The sequence below is a fragment of the Oncorhynchus gorbuscha genome, linkage group LG10, assembly GCF_021184085.1.
Source record: "Oncorhynchus gorbuscha isolate QuinsamMale2020 ecotype Even-year linkage group LG10, OgorEven_v1.0, whole genome shotgun sequence".
Lineage (NCBI taxonomy): Eukaryota > Metazoa > Chordata > Actinopteri > Salmoniformes > Salmonidae > Oncorhynchus > Oncorhynchus gorbuscha.
In genome coordinates, this window is record NC_060182.1 from 23,996,593 (window position 1) to 24,020,971 (window position 24,379).

The 24,379-nt window shown below is 43.1% G+C and overlaps 1 protein-coding gene across 1 annotated transcript in view; it reads left to right on the top strand.

Moving 5' to 3' along the window:
* The first annotated feature begins 17,778 nt into the window (after window positions 1–17,778).
* Window positions 17,779–24,379, top strand: part of LOC124045717 (collagen alpha-1(II) chain-like) — a 29,360-nt gene continuing 22,759 nt past the window's right edge. Inside the window, exons 1-5 of the mRNA XM_046365265.1 lie at window positions 17,779–18,061; window positions 22,685–22,704; window positions 22,966–22,998; window positions 23,841–23,873; window positions 24,072–24,125. Coding sequence (XP_046221221.1) covers window positions 17,968–18,061; window positions 22,685–22,704; window positions 22,966–22,998; window positions 23,841–23,873; window positions 24,072–24,125 — 234 coding nt within the window. The 5' untranslated portion in view covers window positions 17,779–17,967. The remainder of the gene's footprint in view (window positions 18,062–22,684; window positions 22,705–22,965; window positions 22,999–23,840; window positions 23,874–24,071; window positions 24,126–24,379) is intronic.

Below are 24,379 nucleotides of genomic sequence, written 5' to 3' on the forward strand. Positions count from 1 at the left end.
ATCTGTGTAGTGATGACATTAGTGGACATTTTTACTTTCTATGTTTGCATATCGTATTATTACATTCATATGAACATGATTATACTCCCCATTACACAAAGCACAAATAGGTTTGCTACTACAGTTGTAAGTAACAATGTGTACTTCACTGTAATCGCGGTCTGAGCAGGACTGATTTTTGGTACTGTGCCCGCCGCTCCCACAAAATGTCATACAGTAACCTGCGGCATTCCTGATTTTTTGCCGGTATCCCACATGCTCCTGCCAGATCTCATCCAGCTCCTTTCCCAGTCCCGCAACGTTACATTTACATTTACATTTACATTTAAGTCATTTAGCAGACGCTCTTATCCAGAGCGACTTACAAATTGGTGCATTCACCTTATGACATCCAGTGGGACAGTCACTTAACAATAGTGCATCTAAAACTTAGGGGGGGGGTGGGGTGAGAGGGATTACTTAACCTATCCTAGGTATTCCTTAAAGAGGTGGGGTTTCAGGTGTCTCCGGAAGGTGGTGATTGACTCCGCTGTCCTGGCGTCGTGAGGGAGTTTGTTCCACCATTGGGGGGGCCAGGGCAGCGAACAGTTTTGACTGGGCTGAGCGGGAGCTGTACTTCCTCAGTGGTAGGGAGGCGAGCAGGCCAGAGGTGGATGAACGCAGTGCCCTTGTTTGGGTGTAGGGCCTGATCAGAGCCTGGAGGTACTGAGGTGCCGTTCCCCTCACAGCTCCGTAGGCAAGCACCATGGTCTTGTAGCGGATGCGAGCTTCAACTGGAAGCCAGTGGAGAGAACGGAGGAGCGGGGTGACGTGAGAGAACTTGGGAAGGTTGAACACCAGACGGTGCATTATAATATGCAATGAATGCATGGTTTCGTAAGATATTTGCTGGTTGGAATAAAGTAATTGTATTAAAATAAACTGTGTAAAACAACTAATTTGAAGCAGACAAAAAGTCCCTGCAAGACATAATATATATATATATTTTTTTAATTGGAACGAGTTCACATTGTAAACTTTCCGATTCCAAAATCAACTGTCAGTAAGATAAAGGAAAAGCAACAAGTATGCTATTGTTAGGCTGACTAGTGACCAATCATAATAGCCATTATTTCATTACCTTTAGTGAATGATTAACAACATACTTTCCAATGAGAACTGCAAGCTGACAATTGCTTTTATAATTGCTTTTATAATTCATCACAAGTGACCACATGAACTCAATCACATCAGATAATTGTTTTTGCCACCAGTACTGTTTGAAGCAGGCCCACGAGCTGGCTCTGTAACGTGAGCCCCATCAGAGGAGTGGAGAGACATAAGCAGACATAATGACAGAGAGTGCTTCATGTGATATACAGTACCAGTCAAAAGTTTGGACACACCTACTCATTCAAGGGTTTTTCTTTATTTTGTACTATTTTCTACATTGTATTATAATAGTGAAGACATCAAAACAATGAAATAACACACATGGAATCATGTAGAAATCAAAAAAGTGTTAAACAAATCAAAATATATTTGAGATTCTACATTAGCTTGTAGCCTACTATGCCATAGTATATGCCCTATGAACCTATCATCTGTGTAGTGATGAAGGCCTGATTCACACAGTTTCCTCTGAACAGTTGATGTTGAGTTGTGTCTGTTGAACTTGAACTCTGTGAAGCATTTATTTGGGCTGCGACTTGAGGATGGTAACTCTAGTGAACTTATCCTCTGCATCAGAGGTAACTCTGGGTCTTCCTTTCCTGTGGCGGTCCTCACGAGAGCCAGTTTCATCATAGCTCTTGATGTTTTTTTGCGATTGCACTTGAAGGAACTTTTAAAGTTCTTGAAATTTTCCAGATTGACTGACCTTAATTTCTTAAAGTAATGATGGACTGTCGTTTGTCTTTGCTTATTGGAGCTGATCTTGCCATAATTTGGACTTGGTATTTTACCAAATAGGGCTATCTTCTGTATACCACTCCTACCTTGTCACAACACAACTGATTGGGTCAAATGAATTAAGAAGGAAAGAAATTCCACAAATGAACAAGGCACACCTGTTAATTGAAATGCATTCCTGTTGACTACCTCATAAAGCTGGTTGAGAGAATGCCGAGTGTGCAAAGCTGTCATCAAGGTAAAGGGTGGCTACTTCGAAGAATCTCAAATATAGAATATATTTGTATATGTTTAACACTTTTTTGGTTACTACATGATTCCATGTGTTATTTCATGTCTTCACTATTACTACAATGTATAAAATAGTCCAAATAAAGGAATGAGTAGGCGTGTCCAAAGTTGTGACTGGTACTGTATAAGTGATTTTCTAACAACACATGGCAATACGACCAGTATGAAATCATTTACGAGACTAAAATAATATTTGAATACCGAATTTGTGGTTCTGGTCGCCCGCTGCAGCATGAACCATTCCGTCCGCACCGCACACTTCTCTGTTGGGGTCCTGCGGTAATGCAGGGCTCTTCACTGAAACTACCGCTGTAGCTACCATGTAAATATGGGTTTCGGTACACGTGATGAAGTGGGACCAAATTATCAAATGATTCCCTTATATTTCCTGTTCAATTAAATCTAGGCCTACATCAACCTTGTAGTCCCCAGTTTGTCAAATTTGTGTTTGTTTACTATTCTTGTGGACACACAACAGGATGTGGACACACAACAGGACTGAGTAGTCAGTCAGTTCTACCAGACTTCCACTAGAGGGAGTTTCTTGACCAAGACATCTTCACACCAGAGCTGTGCACTGACATCCAAGTATTCCAGAGTTTCTCCTCAGCAGAAGCTAGAGTTCCTCCAGTTGAACGCAGTGCAATTGACTGGGTAAGACATTACAGGCTACTACAGCAAACATAAGATAATAGGAACCTACACAGGTGCATTTATACACCTTTTCTCTAAACATTTAGCGTTCACCTTATTGGATATCTATGTCTATTGCAATATGAAAACCCTAGTTAAGGAAAGGATCATCATAAATTGGTGGATTACATTTACCAAGATTCTAACAAGAGGAGCTCACTTCCAGGCAATTTGCATCATTTTAGGAGACATGATTGTTGTCATGCAGACAGTCAAGGCCACCAATGGTCCCTAGACTCTCCACCAACCGTCCTCGTAGTTGAAAAGTTTCTGCATACATCCATATTATATTACATGGGTTTTAAACTGTATAGGCTGTACAGTTCTACACCTGCATTGCTTGCTGTTTGGGGTTTTAGGCTGGGTTTCTGTACAGCACTTTTGAGATATCAGCTGATGTACGAAGGGCTATATAAATACATTTGATTTGATTTGATTACTGCATTAACCATTCAGACTCTGCCACTCTCCTCCTAGTGGTTAGAATGCTATGGTATCCACTTCCAGTCCAGATTGACTCTAAGAGTCTTTAACCTTTATTGAAGACTCATCTCTTCAGTAGGTCCTATGATTAAGTGTAGTCTGGCCCAGGAGTGTGAAGGTGAACGGAAAGGCACTGGAACAACGAACCGCCCCTGCTGTCTCTGCCTGGCTGGTTCCCCTCTCTCCACTGTGATTCTCTGCCTCTAACCCTATTACAGGGGCTGAGTCACTGGCTTACTGGTGCTCTTCCATGCCGTCCCTAGGAGGGGTGCGTCACTTGAGTGGGTTGAGGCTAGAAGTCGACCGATTATAATTTTCCAATGCTGATACCGATTATTGGAGGACCAAAAAAAAGGCAGATACCGATTAAATCGGCCGATTTTTTAAAAATGTGTGTATATATACACACATACACACATATTTTTGTAATAATGACAATTGCAACAATACTGAATGAACACTTTTATTTTAACTTAATATAATACATATTATGGGCTTTTGGATGGGTGTTCTTAAGGTGATTCCACAGGTTGGTGGTATTTTTTTGAATTAGCCGTTGCTGACCACATGCTTACATCTTTATCACAAATAAGACACCTTGCTTTCCCTGGTGCCAATTCCATGTAATAGTCCCACACTGGTGCTCTGCTTTTCACTGCCATCTGTAAAACACACACACACACACACACAGCTCTGAAGTGACAATGATACTGAAGAGTATGCTTAGGAGACAAATAATCTCAACTGTTTGAATAAAAATAGAGTTTAAGTTACCTGTGATGAATGTTGAAAACAAAAACTGTCATTTCTATTTGCAGAAAATCTATTTTAATAATGGACATGATAAGACTTGACTACCAAAGTGCGAGTCATAATCAAACTTGATATCGGCCATTCCGATTAATCTGTCGACCTCTAGTTGAGTCACTGACGTGATCTTCCTGTCCGGGTTGGTGCCGCCCCCTTGGGTTGTGCCGTGGCGGAGATCTTCGCAGGCTATACTCGACCTTGTCTCTTGTGCTTTGGCAAAGCGGGTGGGGTTATATCCTGCCTGTTTGGCCCTGTCCGGGGTTATCGGCGGACGGGGCCACAGTGTCTCCCGACTCCTCCTGTCTCAGCCTCCAGTATTTATGCTGCAGTAGTTTATGTGTCAGGGGGCTAGGGTCAGTCTGTTATATCTTGAATATTTATCCTGTGTCAATTTAAGTTCTCTCTCTCTCTCTCTCTCTCTCTCTCTCTCTCTCTCTCTCTCTCTCTCTCTCTCTCTCTCTCTCTCTCTCTCTCTCTCTCTCTGTCCACCTGGCCATGCTGCCGCTCCAGTTTCAACTATTCTGCCTGCGGCTATGGAACCCTGACCTGTTCACTGGACGTGCTACCTGTCACAGACATGCTGTTTTCAACTCTCTAGAGACAGCAGGAGTGGTAGAGATACTCTGAATGATCGACTATGATCTGTTATAATCTCCACCCGGCACAGCCAGAAGAGGATTGGACACCCCTCAGAGCCTGGTTCCTCTAAGTTTCTTCCTCGGTTCTGGCCTTTCTAGGGAGTTTTTCCTAGCCACTGTGCTTCTACACCTACATTGCTCGCTGTTTGGGGTTTTAGACTGGGTTTCTGTATAGCACTTTGTGACATCAGCTGATGTAAGAAGGGCTTTATAAATACATTTGATTTGATTATGGGTCAAAAAGTATTCAGGTGAGATATAGTAGTTAAAAGATTCACCTCAAACGTCACCATGTTTTTTCTTTATCAGAAAGTGTTATACACAACATGCAGTGGGCCTAAGGCTACAGTGGCCAGCGAAACAGGGTCCTTGATTGAGATGACGAGGAAACAATGTGAAGACCCATACTCATGATATCCTGGATTTAGGAGAAACTGCTATACATTACATTTAAGTCATTTAGCAGACTATAGATTTCTGTTGGGTCCAAAGCTTGTCTGGGATTCATTTAGCAGTTCAGGGTGTCTCAAATTGTGATATCTACTTGGCTAATAGCATTGGACGATTTCACACAAGCACATTTCAGAGACACGACCCTAAAACACAACTACTCCATGAAGTGCTAAAGAAGAAATCAAAGAGGAGTGTTTTGCCCACAGTCAGTCATACTTCTCCAATTACACTGTCATTCTCTGAGGAAGAGGGGGATGTTGTTTGTTTTTCTGACCCTCCCTAAATCCTCTTGGGCAAGAGAGGTAGGCTCTTCATGCTTTGCACTGCAGAAGGTTGGAATGATGTTGAAAAAAAGCCAGTGAAGGAAAAAAAGTGTCTGTGACACCTTTATTTTATGCTTTTCCTTTCTGACTGGAATTGTTCCTTTCCAATCTCAACATATCCCCTGCTTTCAACTTTAGAGTATTTGTAAGGCGTTCATTTGATATTGATCATAGCGAGAGCAAAATTAGAATTGTGAATTGTGAGTGGTAAAACAAAACTCTAATTAGGGAATGTTAAATACTTGTAGAGATTTAATGAATCGTTTAATTCGTAGATCAAATGAAAGAACACGGCCCATTAATCCATCTACCACCCAGCTTGAATGGAATAACCACTCTTTGCCAAATTGACTCTCTCCCACATAGCGAAACACACACACAGACGTACAGGCCTAGCAGTGCACACACACACACACTTACATTTTAGTCCTCTAGCAGATGCTCTTATCCAGAGCTACTTACACATGCACACACAAGCCTAGCAGACACCAACAGGATGGCAACTATGTAAATACTGAAGCTTTGTTGTGCCATGCAAGACCATGATGAGTGAAAACTTAATGCCTCATCATAAAACATTCATGCAATATATCCCCAGTAGTGGAACTCAAACTGATTCAAATACATGCCAAACCAGCACAGAGTGCTCTTCTAAATGGTGACAGGACCATGGAAGGCAGGAGCTAGAGTAGTCAGTCAGTTCTACCAGACTTCCACTAGAGGGAGTTTCTTGACCAAGACATCTTCACACCAGAGCTGTGCACTGACATCCAAGTATTCTAGAGTTTCTCCTCAGCAGAAGTTAGAGTTCCTCCAGTTGAACGCAGTGCAATTGTACAGCATTGACAAAATATATCGTTTATGCATCTGTATTTGATTATATCGGATCAACTTTTTGGTCCCACGGTCTCTGGTAATCTTATTTGGGCAACCTATCCAACTTTCAAAATGTTACTTCCTGCACCATTTATGAAATGATCATAGAAAAGGATACAATAACTAAGATATTTTATAGACAGGGAATGTACTTGCATACAGGCCCTGTCCAGACATCCCTCCCATGCGCTCTGTGTATTCAGTAAACCACAGCCACCCCTCCACCACGGTCACTGTGCCGTAACCTAGACACCCTCTAGACCCCTGGAGCCTCTGTGCAGCTTGTACAGTCCTGAAAGATCATCCCCCCTCCCTCTTCTTCCGTCACCACCTCCCCTTCCCATACCTCCCCAACCCCACCCCCTCCATCCTCCTACCTTCCCCACCCATCCTCACCAGGCAGCTATCCCCACTAGCCTGCATCGCAGCATTCCGTGGGCCCTACACACAGAGGCCTATTGTGTGCTCAGGGAGATGGAGGCAGCGTACAGTTAGAGAAACAGAGAAATAGAATGTCTAGAATGGACAGGCTTTTCTATCACAGGTTTAGTTCTATGGATGGACCTAGGCTACCAGTGTGGTGGCACAGTTGAATTGACCCGTTGTTGTAATCTAAATGTATAGTATAGTTGACCTACATTGAGAAATGCAGCGGTGTGCATCAGTAAAACTGAACATTCCAAGTAAGTCCACAAAATGGTCATCTAGTAGGCAAGCAGTTCAATGATGCTTTCAGTGCAGATTGCAGTTCTATGTTAGGTACTTCTGATTCCCCATCACCAGGATCACCTTTAAGATGCAGTGGACAGAAGCAGGAATTCCATATTCCCTTCGATCCCCTCTTCTCTTTCATTCCCAATCTCTCATTTTCTCCTACGTTGTTTCTCTTGGAAATCTGCCACAGTCAACTGAGTTACCACCTTTGTAGTCTTCATCAACCTCCTGCTATGGTAATGGTAATCTGAGGATGTGGGTTGGAATCTGAGAGGAAGAAAAATCTATGAATAGCGTTGATGGGATATTAAGTGATCGAGGGATCCCGGAGTAGGTGGACCACCACATACAGTTGAAGTCGGAAGTTTACATTCACTTAGGTTAGTGTCATTAAAACTGGTTTTCAACCACTCCACAAATTTGTTGTTAACAAACTATTGATTTGGCAAGTCAGTTAGGACGTCTCCTTTGTGCATGACACAAATAATTGTTTACAGACAGATTATTTCACTTATAAGTCACTATCACAATTCCAATGGGTCAGAAGTTAACATACACTAAGTTGACTGTGCCTTTAAACAGCTTGGAAAATTCCAGAAAATGATGTCATGGCTTTATAAGCTTCTGATAGGCTAATTGACATCATTTGAGTCAATTGGAGGTGTACTTGTAGATGTATTTCAAGGCCTACCTTCAAACTCAGTGCCTCTTTGCTTGACATCATGGGACAATCAAAATAAATCAGCAAAGACCTCAGAAAAACAATTGTCGACCTCTACAATTCTGGTTCATCCTTGGGAGCAATTTCTAAACACCTGAAGGTACCACGTTCATCTGTACAAACAATAGAAGCAAGTATAAACACCATTAAACTACATAGCTGTCATACCGCTCAGGAAGGAGATGCATTCTGTCTCCTAGAGATGCAAATGCGTTGGTGCGAAAAGTACAAACTAATCCCAGAATAACAGCAAAGGACCTTGTGAAGATGCTGGAGGAAACAGGTACAAAAGTATCTATATCCACAGTAAAACGAGTCCTATAGCGACATAATCTGAAGGGCCGCTCAGCAAGGAAGAAGCCACTGCTCCAAAACCGCCAAAATAAAACCAGACTACGGTTTGCAACTAGACATGGGAACAAAGATTGTACTTTTTGGAGAAATTTCCTCTGGTCTGATGAAACAAAAATAGAACTGTTTGGCCATAATGACCCTCGTTATGTTTGGTGGAAAAAGGGTGAGGCTTGCAAGCTGAAGACCACCATCCCAACTGTGAAGCACAGGGGTGGCAGCATCATGTTGTGGGGGTGCTTTGCTGCAGGAGGGACTGGTGCACTTCACAAAATAATAGCATCATGAGGAAGGAAAATTATGTGGATATATTGAAGCAACATCAAGTCATCAGTCAGGAAGTTAAAGCTTGGTCACAAATGGGTCTTCCAAATGGACAAAGACCCCAAGCATATTTCCAAAGTTGTGGCAAAATGGCTTAAGGACAACAAAGTGAAGGTATTGGAGTGGCAGAACTGAAAAGTGTGTGCAAGCAAGGACGCCTACAAACTTATGTAACGATCTTCTTCATCTGAGGAACAGGAAAGATCGGACCAAAACGCAGCGTGGTAAGTGTCCATTTGAATTGAATAAACTGAACACCAAATACAAAATAACCAATCGAAACAGTCCTGAAAGGTGACACAACCCACAAACACCAGGTGGGAACAGGCTACCTAAGTATGGTTCTTAATCAGAGACAACGAAAGACAGCTGCCTCTGATTGGGAACCATACTAGGCAAAACACATAGAAAAACAACAAAATGCCCACCCCAACTTACGCCCGACCAAACCAAAAAGAGACATAAAAAGGAAGTAAGGTCAGGGCGTGACAACCTGATTCAGTTACACCAGCTCTGTTAGGTGGAATGGGCCAAAATTCACCCAACTTATTGTGGGAAGCTTGTGGAAGACTACCCGAAACCTGTAACCCAAGTTAAACAATTTAAAGGCAATGCTACCAAATACTAATTGAGTGTATGTAAACTTCTGAGCAACTGGGAATGTGATGAAATAAATTAAATCTGGCATAAATAATTCTCTCTACTGTTATTCTGACATTTCACATTCTTAAAATAAAGTGGTGATCCTAACTGACCTAAGATAGGGAATTTTTACTAGGATTAAATGTCAGGAATTGTGAAAAACCGAGTTAAAATGTATTTGGCTAAGGTGCATGTAAACGTCCAACTTCAACTGTATGTATGATTGAAAATTGCATTTATCATAAAACCCTGCTATGAAGTAAGAAATGATCACTACCTACCTCATCAGTTTTCCTAACAATTTACTATAATTCATTTACAATTACTAGAGTAATTACTGAATTACAACAAAGGTATAAGAGCAATTGTAATGTATTTTTGTACACTGAGATATATTGCAAGTTAAAAGTGGAATAAATTGATTTCCGATCAGCTTTCCGTTCCCTAATCCTAGCCTTAACCAATATTCAGTAAACAATAAAGCTGTCCCTGGATCAGTTGTTACAGTAAGAGCAGAAAGTGACCAAGGTGAGATGGGTAGAGGATTCAGTCTCTTTCTTCCCTGTATGATTAATGAGGGCTATCTCTAATAGGTCATGACCCTGGAAGGATTGTGCCTTTCCACTCAACAAAGACCCGCATTCAGGCTTTCTCACCTGGCCCACCCTATCTGCCACAGAGAGGTACACGAAAAAGATCATACATAGACATTTTATCCCCTTTTATCCCCATCCACCACTGCAGGGCTTCACAATGAAGAGAGTCTGACATGTGTTGTCTTGTCTCTATCAGGAATGTTAAGGTTCTGGAGAAGAAGCAAACACTGCCATGGCCCATTCTGTTTGCTTGGATGGGGCTGTTGGGCATCTGACCACATTGTTGCTGATATTGTAGTGCTAACCTGCTACAATCTCCACATATTGGTGGACATTACTGTCATCAAGGGCAATGTGGTCTCAGGGAAATTCTTATTATTACTCCATTTAGTATGATATATTACGTTAGGTTACATGATGAATGGAATTGCGGTTGTACAATATATGAATTATAGGACGTATAGTCATACATCTTACCCGGTCGTACAATAGCATATGAATTGGATGATGTAATTTAGCAGGCATATTGGAGAACTTATAGTACTACACGTCCTTATCTGAGAACAGGTTGCTTGTTGCACTGTAACAACAAAGGAGAATTACAGGGAGAATTTATGTTGGAGGTTGGGGGAACTTAGGACAAGGTTAGGATAATTTACATAAAAGGTTAGGAGAACTAAAATAGCAAAGGTTAGGGGAATTTATGCAGGTTGTATTTTGTTGTCATGAATATTGCCCTGGAGGAAAAACTGAGCCATTTCTGCCAGCTGAAAAGTACAATTTCATGAAAACATAAAATTGCTTTTTGGCTTTAATTTAAGGTTAGGGATAGGGTTCAAATCTGATTTCATGATTTTGTGGCTGTGCCAGCTATTGACCTCTCTGCAGAGCTGCCTCCAGAACAAGATTCATGATAAACAATGCTAATCTGCGGAATTTACGCAGCAGGTTAAGGAATTTGGATTAAGTTTAGAATAAGGTTTAGGGGAAGGGTTAGCTACAATGCTACAGTTGCCCCAACGCTACTCAAACATAGCAATCCAGAGGTTGCATATGGTCACGGATTAATAACCCCCCTACTTTTGTTTCTGTCTAAAGCAACTAGACCGTTAGTAGCTATCATACAACTTGGGGGTGTTCAGAAATATGTAAAGTATATGTAAAGTATGTAAAGTATGTAAAGTATGTTTCGTCTGCGGCCAGGCTGTGAAGGGATACTTTCTTTGGTTTACAATAGACAGTATTTATGGTACTTGGTGAGTAGTGTTGGGGAGTAGTGAACTACATGTAATTCAACTAGAAATGTAAGTACATTTTGCAGTAGCTTGGTGGTCGTTGAAATACATTTAAATCTACATACTACTTTTTTTTGCTAAATTAAAATATGGGTGAAGTAGGCAATCATTTCCTTTTCTCGGCATCAGACCTGCCTAATTATCCCTTGAAACATTGTTTTTTTTGTGTTTAATAGGCTACATTACACATTCTGTTTTACATAAGACCCCAAAGTGATATATTCTTGCAATTTATAGTCTATGACATTTCAAATGTACGTATAATAATTTTTCACAAAGTAGTTTGGATGTAGTGAACTATTTTTTCAAAGTAACTTTAGTTGAGTAAACCATTTTTCTTTGGGTAGCTTTAGTGTATCTTACCTTCTTCCAATGTGAAGTAATTGGTAGCTTGGTAAACTGTATTTTCAGAGTAGATTCCCCAACACTGTTGATGAGTAGCTCATTACAGTTGGTTTGTATATTTTGTTCACCATTTTATTCAAGCCAACAATATCGCTGGATATTCACAACATTTACTGGAAATACCGGCAACACGCCTACAGTTTCCAGCCCTTAATATCCATTGCAAACAGTGGTGGCAGACATCTTCTTCTAACTGGTTCTCACAGCCTCATGTTAACTGGTCTTTGCCCAAAGAGGCCTCTTGTCGAAACTCTGACTGACCCTTAGTACACAGTCATTGACTGGAGTGCTCTTCACACCCAGAGGTTGCTTCAGGTCCTGCAATAATTGGATACCCATAAAGCCATAATCCAAGAATCTTTCTAGAATCTGACAGGTTAGATGTAGTTAATCCTCAGAGACACACTGGCCGGTTCTCATGCCCTCAGCGCTCCCTAGTAGTTCACATGGTCCACTTATTCTACACTCAACTCCTATTGTTAGCAAAGCAGATATGCCTCATATATATACACACACAACCATTCAAACGTTTGGGGTCACTTAGAAATGTCCTTGTTTTTTAAAAAGCTCATTTTTGTCCATTAAAATAGCATCAAATGTATCAAAAATACAGTGTAGACATTGTTAATGTTGTAAATGACCATTGTAGCTGGAAACGGGATATTTTTTTATGGAATATCTACGTAGGCGTACAGAGGCCCATTATCAGCAACCATCACTGTGTTTCAATGGCACGTTGTTAATCCAAGTTTATCATTTTAAAAGGCTAATTGATCATTAGCACAGTTAAACTGTTCTAATTAAAGAAGCGATAAAATTAATTCTTTAGACTAGTTGAGTATCTGGAGCATCAGCATTTGTGGGTTCGGTTACAGGCTCAAAATGGCCAGAATTGTATTTCTTCTGAAACTCGTCTCCTCTTCTGAGAAATGAAGGCTATTCCATGCGAGAAATTGCCAAGAAACTGAAGATCTCATACAATGCTGTGTACCATTTCAGATTCTTCAAAGTAGCCACCCTTTGCCTTGACAGTTTTGCACACTCTTGGCATTCTCTCAACCAGCTTCATGAGGTAGTGTGCCTTGTCAAAAGTAAATTTGTGGAATTTCTTTCCTTAATGCGCTTGACCCAATCAGTTGTGTTGTGACATGGTAGGGGTGGTAGAGGTGGTAGGGGAAGATAGCCCGATTTGGTAAAATACCAAGTCCATGTTATGGCAAGAACAGCTCAAATAAGCAAAGAGAAACGACAGTCCATTGCTGGAAAGCTGTCATCAAGGCAAAGGGTGGCTACTTTGAGGAACGTAAAATATATTTGGATTTGTTTAACACTGATTATTACATGTGTTACTTCATAGTTTTGATGTCTTCACTATTAATTCTACAGTGTAGAAAATAGTAAAAATGTCACGTGGTGCGTAGCAGGTGAACCCAAGAGCAGACTCAGACGAGGAGACTGGGATGAGGTAACCAAGGTATTTATTGAAACACAGGGGGAAAATGGGGTGCAGGCCAGGGGAAGCTCGGGCGGGTTGCAGGAAGCCAGGTGCGGAGGCTGAGGCTGGAGTTGGTATTGGGTAAGCAGGTCCAGAGAGGAATCCAAGGACGCTGTGGAGTGGGGGGGTGCATGGGACTGTGGAGTGGGGGGGTGCATGGGACTGGAGACAGGGGCCAAAGACAGAGTGGGCAGAACTGCAGCGGAAAACAGCGTCAGGCAAGAGAAAACAGGCATTTCACAAAAACAGGAGATAAGCAGGAACAAAGGGCTAAAAACACAGACTGACTGAGAAGAGGCTACAATCTGGCAGTGTGGAAGTGGCTTGGTTGAGTATTTGTAGAGGTCTTGATTATGGAACAGGTTGCAGCTGGTGGGGATCTGCGCTGCCTCCAGCACACCTGTCTCAATCCACAAACACAAACACAAACACAAACACAAACACAAACACAAACACAGAAAGGAAGGGGGAGTGGCAGCAGGTTAGGGAGAGACAGGATGAGATGTAGAGGGTGTGGCAGGAGCAGATGTAACAGAACCCCCCCCCCCAATGGCACCAAGACAAGGCTTATCTGAGTGTGAGGTATAGCATGCACGTAAGAGGGAGGTGTCAAGAATATTACAGCGGGGAACCCAGGAGTGCTCCTCAGGCCCGTATCCCTCCCAGTCCACCAGGTACTGCCAGTCGTGGTCCCAACGGCGAATGTCCAGAATCTGCCGGACAGTGTAGGCAGGATGGTCATTGATGAGCCGAGGGGGTGGAGGAGCTGCGGCAGGAGGAGACAGGGGACTGGAACTGACAGGTTTGATCAGGGATACGTGGAAGGAAGGGTGGGAGTTTCAGGCCACAGCAGAGTGGTTATTAATGATACTAACAATTTCAAATGGACCAATCAATTGTGGGGAAAGTTTCTTAGAAGCCACCTTCACTGGCAGGTCCTTCGATGAGAGCCATACCTTTTGCCCTGGAGTAGAGACTGGATCCTGGCAGAGGCACGTAGAAGGGCAGCCTGGGCCTTCTTCCAGGTGCGAAGACAAAGGCGCATATGGTCATGGACTGGGGGTACCGCCACCTCGACCTCTCGGGCGGGGAATAGGGGGGAGGGTTGATAACCAGAGCACACTCGAAGGGTGACATACCTGACAAGGCGTTGCTGAGGGTGTTGTGGGCATATTCAACCCAGGGTAGCTGAGCACTCCAGGAGGAAGGGTTAGCAGAAGTCACGCAGCGTAGGGCAGTCTTCATCTCCTGGTTGGCCTGTTCGGTCTGGCCGTTGGTCAAGGGGTGATATCCAAATGAAAGACTGACATTGATACCCAGTGCTGAACAGAAGGATCTCCATACCTGGGATGTGAACTGGGGTCCCCTGTCAGAGACGATGTCAGTAGGAATGTCATGTAGACGAAACACATGGGACACCAGCAGGTCAGCAGTCTCCCTGGAGGACGGAAGCTTGGAGGGGACTGAAGTGAGCTTTGGAAAATCTGTCAATTATGGTGAGGATGACAGTTACTGTTGGATAAGGGAAGGCCAGTGACGAAGTCCAGAGCTATGTGTGACCAGGGGCGACTGGGTATGGGAAGAGGGCGAAGCAGGCCGGACGTGGGTTTAATGGAGGTCTTATTCCAGGCACAGACCGAGCAGGCTGAGACTCTCATGGATGTATCTCTCCATGGTGGGCCACCAAAAGCGCTGACTGAGGAAGGCTAGGGTCTGGTTCATACCCGGGTGACAGGCGACGTGAGTAGAATGGGCCCACTGAAGAACATCAGAGCGGGGTCAGGCTGGCTCTACTGAGCCTGGCGAATGCAGGACTCGATCTCCCAGGAGATGGCGGAACCAATGCAGGTAGATGGCACAATGGCTTCTGGCACGGAACCAGTGTTGTCGATAGTGAACTGGCGGGAGAGCGCGTCAGGCTTGGTATTCCTAGAACCGGGGAGATAAGTGAGTATGAAGTTAAATCTCCCGAAGAACAATGCCCACCTGGCTTGCCGAGAATGCAGATGCTTGGCGGTCTGGATGTAGGACAGGTTTTTGTGGTCCGTCCACACTATGAAGGGGAGAATAGAACCCTCTAGCCAGTGACGCCATTTCTCAAGAACTAGCTTCACTGCCAGGAGTTCCTGGTCACCCATGTCAAAGTTTCTCTCGGCAGGTGAGAGAATATGGGAAAAGAATGCACATGGATGGGCTTCTGATCAGAGGGGGAATGTTGGGACAGAACAGCATCTACCCTGGTGTCGGAGGCATCCACATCCACGCTGAACTGGAGTTCTGGCTCTGGCTGAGTAAGGACAGGAGTGGAAGTGAAGCGACGCTTGAGTTCCAGGAATGCTGCCTCTGCCTCAGGGGTCCAGTGGAATGAGGAGGTGGTGCGGGGTGTTGCCGGACGGCTGTAGTTGCGGATGAATCATCTGTAAAAATGTGCAAACCCCAGGAAACGCTGTAGCTGCTTCAGGTCTGAGGGTGCAGGCCAGCCTGTGACTGCCCTGGCCTTGGAAGGATCCATGCCTAACCATCCCTGTGCAATAATGTAACCCAGGAAAGATACCGAGGAAGCATGGAACTCACATTTTTCAGTTTTAACAAAAAGCGTATTCTCCAACAGCCAATGGAGAACGTGGTCCTGGTGAGCCTCAGCGTCCTTAAAAAAAATCAATCTGAACGTCATCCACATAGACAAAAAACGAAGCGTCCAATCACATCCCTCAGTACATTATTGACTAGGCTCTGGAAAACAGCAGGGGTGTTAGTGAGACCAAAAGGCATATCCAAATATTCAAAGTGTCCAAGTGGTGTGTTGAACGCCTTTGTGGGAGTTATACTCAAAAGTATATCCCCCGCAACTACCCAGCCACCTCCCTTAGCTGGCCGCAGGGAACAAGTGGAGACGAAGTGACCAACCTGGCCACAGTATTGGCAGCTCCTAGTGCTGATTCACTGCTGCCTCTTCTCAGGTGAGAGACGGACCGAGCTGCATGGGTTCATGTTCTGGAATAGACTTAAGGAAGGGAGGCAGTCTGAGGAGGAGGACCAAGCAAAGAAGCAGATGTAGTGATGGGGCATGCAACCCTACCTGCCCTCTCCCTCCGACGCTCACGGAGACGGTAGTCAATGTGGTGGCGAGGGAGATGAGCTCCTCCAGTCCATCCGGCTCATCCCTTGACACCAACTCATCAAATCCAAGGACACTGTGGAGTGGGGGGGGGGGGGCAGGACAGAGTAGCAGGACAGAGACGTGGGACTGGAGACGGGCCTAAGTCAGAGCTGGCAGGACTGTAGCGGAGAGGAAAACCGTGCCAGGCAAGGGAAATCAGGCATAACACGAAAACAGGATCTAAGCAGGAACAAATGGCTAAAAATTGCAGACTGACTGAGTAGAGGTTATGATCTGGCAGCATGGAAGTGGCAGGGCTGAGTATTTGTAGAGGTCTTGATTATGGAACTGATGCAGCTGCTGGGGATCTGCTCTGCCTCCAGCACACCTGTCTCCGCCCACACACACACACACACACACACACACACACACACACACACACACACACACACACACACACACACACACACACACACACACACACACACACACACACACACACACACACACACACACACACACACACAGAGGAAGAGGGAGAGAGCACTGGAGGAGTGGCGGCCGGTTAGGGAGAGACAGGATGAGAAGTAGAGGGTGTTGCAGGAGCAGATGTAACAAGAAATAAAAGAAAAAACCCTTGAATGAGTAGGTGTGTCCAAACTTTTGACTGGTACTGTATATCTTTTTTTTTTTTACAGATTAGGTTAGTTTCAGGGCCAGTGAGAGAATGAACACTATGTTTAGTAAAAAAAAGGTGTGGAACAAAGAATGAGGTAGTGAGAGCGAGAGAGAGTTCTCTGTTCAAATGTTGACATTTTAGGCCTACAACATTTGCCATGCACAATCAATGCTGAGTGTGAGGGCCTGTATAAGCAGACAGGTCAGCAGTTTAATTCACTTTCAGGTGTGATTGACATGATTGACAGTCGGCTAGGCAAACCAAGTGAGGAGATCTGATTTGAAGCTTCCCCTTGGGAGAATCCATGGACTTTCAAGCACTATTTCAGAGATGTGTGGGATTTAACCAGGTAACTTCAGTACAGGAGCTGATCTGTAAACCCCTGTTTCTCACCTGTATGAGTCCTAGTGTGTTGACATAAATTGCAACTGTATGTGACATAATCAGAGCTGCACTACCATTACCACATCAACAGTAAGTTATTCAGATCACATATTATGTTATTGAGTTACAAATGTGTATTAATACAACCATAAGAGAGTTGGCTATTTTGCATGCCAATACAATGAAACCAATGAATGAGTGTAGGCCTACTCCTATTCAGTGAAGGCCTCAATGCACCTCGCCACCTGCAAATGGTAAAATCATAATTCTGTTGTTGATGACTTTCTTAATAGGTCTAGGCCTACCTCAAATATTCTAATCTCCATATTGTGAAGTTGTCTATCTATATGAGTTTGGCAGGTGAGTGGCCATACACTATTGTAATGGGGGGGTTGAAAGAGAACCAAAAAGTGTGATTTATAGGTAGCCTAACTCATCTCCACATGTCATGAGAGGAAAGGGAGAGAGAGGTCCCTTCAGAGAATAGAGGCTGAAGGAGTGGAGGGGAGGGAGATGTGGGTCGAGTTTCAGCTCCACTGGGGGTCGGGGGTCGGACTTGTATTTTGGAATATACGAAGATTCGTAGAAGGCACAGTGGACATAACCACGGTTCTTGCTCTGACGCGGTGGGTGTAAAGTGCCGGCTGGGGCCCCGCGTTGGATTCCACTTCGATTTTGGAAGGTTGACTGCATGGTTCCCTTGTAGTCTCTGGGAACACACATTACACACCACTGAAAGAGAGCTGCGTCTGCTCTGTCCCATCTTTTTCCTCACCCAAGGTCCTGCATGTCTAATATTTAGACATGTTCAGCTTTGTGGATTCACGGACTGTTCTGCTACTTGTAGCATCCCAAGTTGTTTTACTATCCATTGTCAGATGTCAGGAAGAGGATGACCGTAAGTTGCATCTTTCTGTTGAATTTTCTTTTGGATTCTTCTTATGATAACATTTGATCAACTAATCTTTTTCTTTCTGTATGACTGTGGCACTACCTTTGTATATAAAGTGTGCAGTTTCTGCGCAATTCTCGCCTACCAAATAAATAGGCTGAGTGTTGAATGTAAAACTGCTGCGAACATGATATGATATACAAGATATATCAACATTGGCATTGATTGAAGGGCACATACTCAGAAAAGTATCGGTCAGTCATTGGAGGAATTGCACAATTATGAATTACAATTCTTGCAGATACAATTCAGAGATTAAATGTGATTTATATGAACTGTTATGATGTCAAATTAAGAAATTACAATTTAGATAATGGTATTGAATTGAACAGTATATCCTAATACTGGTTTGATATTGACATAGTTAATTGCAACATGTTAATTACATTGTAAGCGTTTGCAGATATACAGGTCCTATGCATTGAAATAGTTTTTTTGGGGGGGGAACATAGATGAGGCTATCAAGGCACATCTGTGTGGGATGGAGGACCAGGTGAACAAGTGTGTGTTTGTTTCACTACTGGATATTCACTGTGGATTCCGTCGCTACACAAGCACTCTCTCTCGTGCCAGTATTTAACAGCACTAATCTATTTGCATCAGACAGACACAGTGGCTCTCTTGAGATGCTTTGGCAGTTCCGTAGCTTTTTTGGCAATTTAGAGAACTTTTACTGTTGTTCAGAGTGGCAATTTACCCTCCTGAGAAAACAACATTATCAGCTCTGATTTCAAATGAATAGTTATATTGTTTTAGGTGACTCTTTGTTAGAATTGAGCGAATGAAATAGCTTGAGTTACTGGGTGGTGGCTGAAATACTGTAGATTAAATAGTTCATCATTTAAAGAGACCGGGTCAGACACATCTTGACCCCAGACGAGCAGGCTCAAAGGGTATCAGGAAGTGAATGGCAGTTGGTCACTTAATGAGGGAGGAGTAGATGCTTTATGAACAAACTTTGGAACAGGATACTCTCTGTGTGTCGCTAGAGAGATGGGCTATGCTACATCACGCAATGTGTAATATATCATGTGCTGCTTTATAATCAACATATTCATGGACCTGTGCTACATAGGCTTTAATTTTTCATCCATTTAGTACCCGGAATAAGAGAATGTAGTGGCCACATGCTCAGTGTAGTGGTAGTTTAAGCCTTTAGTAATGAATTAGGGATCTTGTGTCCAGATATATCTCACCACAACTCAAAGAAAAGTTGTGGAACAACACTTATGTGGGGAAAGCTTAAATGGACTACTCATGTTATATAGTATAGTTTGGTAGCAGGTATGTGATAAGAACCACTTTTACACTAATGCAAGAAAAACAAATAGTTCTATTTCGTTATATTTAGCAGGCCAAACCTGAGACACTATGCATGAAAGCTCCCCATTCTTAATTCTCCAATGTGTCTGAACTGGTGCTTGACACAGCTATGCGATCCAGATGGAGAATTTATGAAGGATTCCCTGTTTACTTAGGGCAGCAGCTTGTCATTGGGCACAGTCTCCCAATGTGAGGGACTCATTCATGCAGGTCCATTCGTCACCAGAGAGTGCAGCAGGCCTACAGGTTAAATATACTCACTCCACTGGGAGAAATACCTACTACTGCTTTTAAATGGCACTGCTAAATGTACTATTTGTTGGTTGCATTGAAGCTGCTTTCTGCATATGATTACTGTAATCTGAATGGATGTTTCTGGTGCTTTGGCTTCCTTCTAAATGAATAAATCTTGCAGTTTGCGTGCAGGATAAATAAACCTGGGTGAGGCTTCCTGAGCTGTGCTGTTTTATGAAAATAAACCACAGGCTGGTGGTTAGAGCTTGTGAGACTGAGGCCCCCAGGTAAAATCAATGTCCCGAATCAGCACCCACCCAGACCAATGCCTTGACAGATCCTGTCTGCTCATGCTGCTAATCCATGTTGAAGAGTTTTGAGATGAGTCTATTAGGTCTAATACCTGGATATGATGGATATATTGATGTCATATGTTTTTGATGAATTATGCTGATATGCTTCTGTCTTTAATGTGGTTGATAACTCTCCCAAGCTGTGTGTGCAGTCATGTGAGTGAGAGTTTTGTGATGCTGTGTGTTGTGATGCTGTGATGCTGTGTGCTGTGCATGGGGTGTAAATGAGGCCCCATGCTAAGCTTGTCTCTCTCCCTCCCCCTCTTCCTCCCAACTGCCACCACTCACCTCCGCCCCTGTCTCTCTGTGACCTCCACCCCTCTCCTCCACCATCACATGCATGCAATGCCCATCCTGCTTGCCCTCTAACCTATCCTGACATTTTTTTTACCCAAGCCATCCCCTCATGCTCCCTCCCCTCACCTATCTACTATGATCACTGTCGTGCCCTCTTTGCCAAACCACCACCCTCCACCCCATCTCTGCCCCATGTCCTCTGTATCACCCCCCGGTGGTGGCCACAGAGAAGGCAGGCTCCTGCATCCAGGATGACCATCGTTATAATGATAAGGATGTGTGGAAGCCGGAGCCGTGTCGTATCTGTGTGTGTGACAGCGGGTCAGTGTTGTGTGATGAGATCATCTGCGAGGAGATAAGAGTGTGCCAACTCCATCATCCAACCTGGAGATCATCATCCAACCCCATCTGCCCTGCGGACGCCAGCACCCCACTGGTTGTCATTTATTTATTCACACATTCATGAATAAATTACTGCGCCCTTAACATGCCAACATTTTTGAATGGGGAAGTAATTGCAGTTAAAATGTTAACTGGGGTTAACATGTCCCCAGTAGCTTATTGTACTGTACATGACTTTGGTGTGCAGATGTGAGCCAGGACAGAGTTTGTGGCTCATAAATCGATACTAAAGGTATTTACAAGTAGTTAGCTGTGATGTTCCCTGTTCAAAAGTGTTACCTTTTTCCCTGCTTGTTTTGGGTTGGAGACTAAACCTGCAACGTCGTCTGGATATCCCTCTCTATGGATGTTCACTTTATGAGGAGTTTAATCCCTTAGTCGTGGAATCTGCTTTCCACCAGAAACAACAAGGGTCAATAATGAAAATGAGACACTTCTAAGTTCGCTTTCATTTTAGTGTCAGGTGGCTAAGAAGCCTCAGAACCTATGGGAGGCTGTTATCCTGAGCTGCCAATGACCGTCTCATTTTGTCCAATGGAAGCTCCGTTCCCACCACATCAAAGCGATCCTATTGGGTGAAGTAAGACAATGATTGACAACAAATGATAGTCCCACCAACTTTGGGGTTCTGAAGTATAATTTATTCCATCACTAGTGTGTAGACATACCATTTTGACTGCTTTGCCCTTTTTCTGAAGACACATTTTCTATAGCATCATCTTTTTATACACCTGTCACATATTACTCCTGTTATGTATGGATATGATCCTATTTCCAGTGACACACATGGGAGGGTCATTACTGGACTTCACTTTACCAGACTTGACCGAACCTCCTCCCAGGCTCAACACACAATATATAACATTAGCAAAGAGAAGAGATGCAAAGATAGTACAATTGTCACGGTTCCCTTGACTTGAAGGAGAGTCAGACCAAAATGCAGCGTGGCTATTGAGATTCATGTTTAATGAAACAAAGTAAACACGAATCAAATACAAAAACAATAAATGTAACACGAAAACCGTAACAGCCTAATACTGGTGCAAAGTAACACAGACGGGAACAATCACCCACAAGCACACAGTGAAACCCAGGCTACCTAAGTATGATTCTCAATCAGAGACAACTAATGACACCTGCCTCTGATTGAGAACCATACTAGGCCGAAACATAGAAATACCCCAAAACATAGAAAAACAAACAGACTGCCCACCCAATTCACGCCCTGATCATACTAAATAATGACAAAACAAAGGAAATAAAGGTCAGAACGTGACAAAAATATTATAATACTCAATATTATCCTATCAAGATTCTAAGATATGTTCACTTTCAACATAGAAAATAAATATTTGCTCATCTAAACCAAAGCTGCTTTCACACCTCAGTCATTTTCTGTGTGTTATGTCTTTCTTTTCTGAAACAATAATTTTCCTGGATTTTGAAAGGTTTAGAATGGTCTTTAAAAACTCAATTGTAATGACTAAGTACTTGAGGCTATTTATCATCAATCTGTCATAATAACCATGTTGTGTGCCATTTCATAACAGGATGCTTTCCTCCCTAAGGCCATTTATGCTTTGAACTCCATAGGATGTGTCAATGTTCTCAGTTGTAGGCTCCAAAATACGCTATAGAGACAAACAGTTTTGGTATCCACTACACACTGAGGATTTGATCCAAACACCTGTCCTATCCCCTGGCTTTGCTTGCTTCTGCACCATCTCCCTCAACATGGAACTGCAGCTTACCCTCCAACACACTCTGGATGGTTCTCCAGAGTCTAGGGTTTGGACTACTGTCTTTGGTTTCCATTGGTTTCCACAGGTGTGGCTTTTAATCAGGGGTTTTCAACCTCTGGAGGTTTGGCCTCCTATACACAGCAATCAAGCAGTCTCAGGTTCACCCTTTTTTATGTTGTTTTCTCTCTCTTCCTCATCCCACCCATCTGCAACATCAGACGTGGCTATTGGTGCTAAGGTGAGACCACGGGCAACGATGATATGATGGCTATACTGAAAGCTGTTCTGGACAAATCACAATTGAAGGATATTTTCTGTTGTTGGATCAGCAACGTGTTATTTTAGACAATGTATCAAATTTCACACTGTATCATATTAAGTGATCATCTAAACACTGCATCCACACACTAAACAACACTTAGACTTACATGATGTGAGTATGTCTTAATACAGAGTTTAAATTATGACCACTGACTTTCTTGTTAATGTACTCTATTAGGGCCAGAAGGGGGAACCCGGCGAGATTGCAGATGTAAGTATGCTCCCTAAGCTTTACCGTTTAGTCAAATGATTTAGCTGCTATTCTTGACACGGGGGATCTCTTGATTTGTATTATCTCACGCTCTGATTTCTTCTCAGTATCGTTCATTCATACGATAGCTTATTGGGCTGCACGATAGCTCATGTTTACTCAGAAAGACATCAGGAGGTTATTTTGTCCATCAAATCTAAGTGAAGGCACTGAGGGTTCTGTTTAGAGTACCCATGCATGCCACCGCCAAGCATTCTCGAACAACTGCATATAAAGATTTTCAAGACTATGTGACAATGTTACAATGGCCTCACTTAAAACTCACATGCATACAGTAAAGCTATCCAAGTCGGTATCTGGGTTGACTCTCCTCAGCATCTTGGATGAACTGTGGATGGACAGGCAACATTCCATTGACTGTTACGGATGACCGATTTGCATATTGTTCTTCTTCTTTTGGGGAATAATATGATTCCAAGTAAGCCAAAGCCTCCAGTTGATAAGTGATTAGCTACCATGCCTACATTCCTCGGAAATAACGGATCCAAACCAATCACCATACATCCATTTAGTAACGCTTTTATTCACTGGTATGCAAGGATTCTTAGAAAACGAACCCTGACAAGCAGAAGATGTTTTCAGCTAAACTAACTTGTCTGTCAGCAGACTTCCTGGTGAAGTCTATTTTGTGCTGTTTGTCCATGGCCACAGTGTCCTGGAATGTTCTTTCCCAGCAGCTTAGCTATTCAAATCAGTGCAGCCCAACACCGTATCAAAGACATCAAGCCTTTCACAAGACTACTTTTATCTGAGCAAGCTATCCTTTATGTTCCATTGTCCAGGTTGTAGGAGCAAATGGACCAGCAGGCCCTATGGTAAACATACTCTCATATATTTATTTGCTCATTTGTTTTATGAATTATAATGATGATTGTTTAAATATATTCCATGAAAAATGATTTGTGTTGTATTTTGCCTTGCAGAATATCTTTCATGAGTTGTAAATTTGCATCTTGCCCCAGCACAATATTCTTGAAGTACTATTGGTCATCCTAATATGTTTGTTTGCGCAGGGCCCCTCAGGTGAGCAGGGACCTCGTGGATCAGCCGGAGCTAAGGGTGATAAGGTAAGACACAGAATCCCTGTAACTTTTAGGAATCCGTCTGTGGTGTAGACTGAAATCAATGCTAACCATTCAACATCGGTAATTGCTGTGAGAGATCACTGCATAGTTTATTATGTATGAGACTTTGAATATAGCTCCACGATAGTAAGATATATATGCTGCATTATTTTGGAAAACCTCCCCAATATGGAGAAGATTTTCCTCTATAATGACTAAAATAATACAATAAGATTCAAACAACATAGTGGCATGTA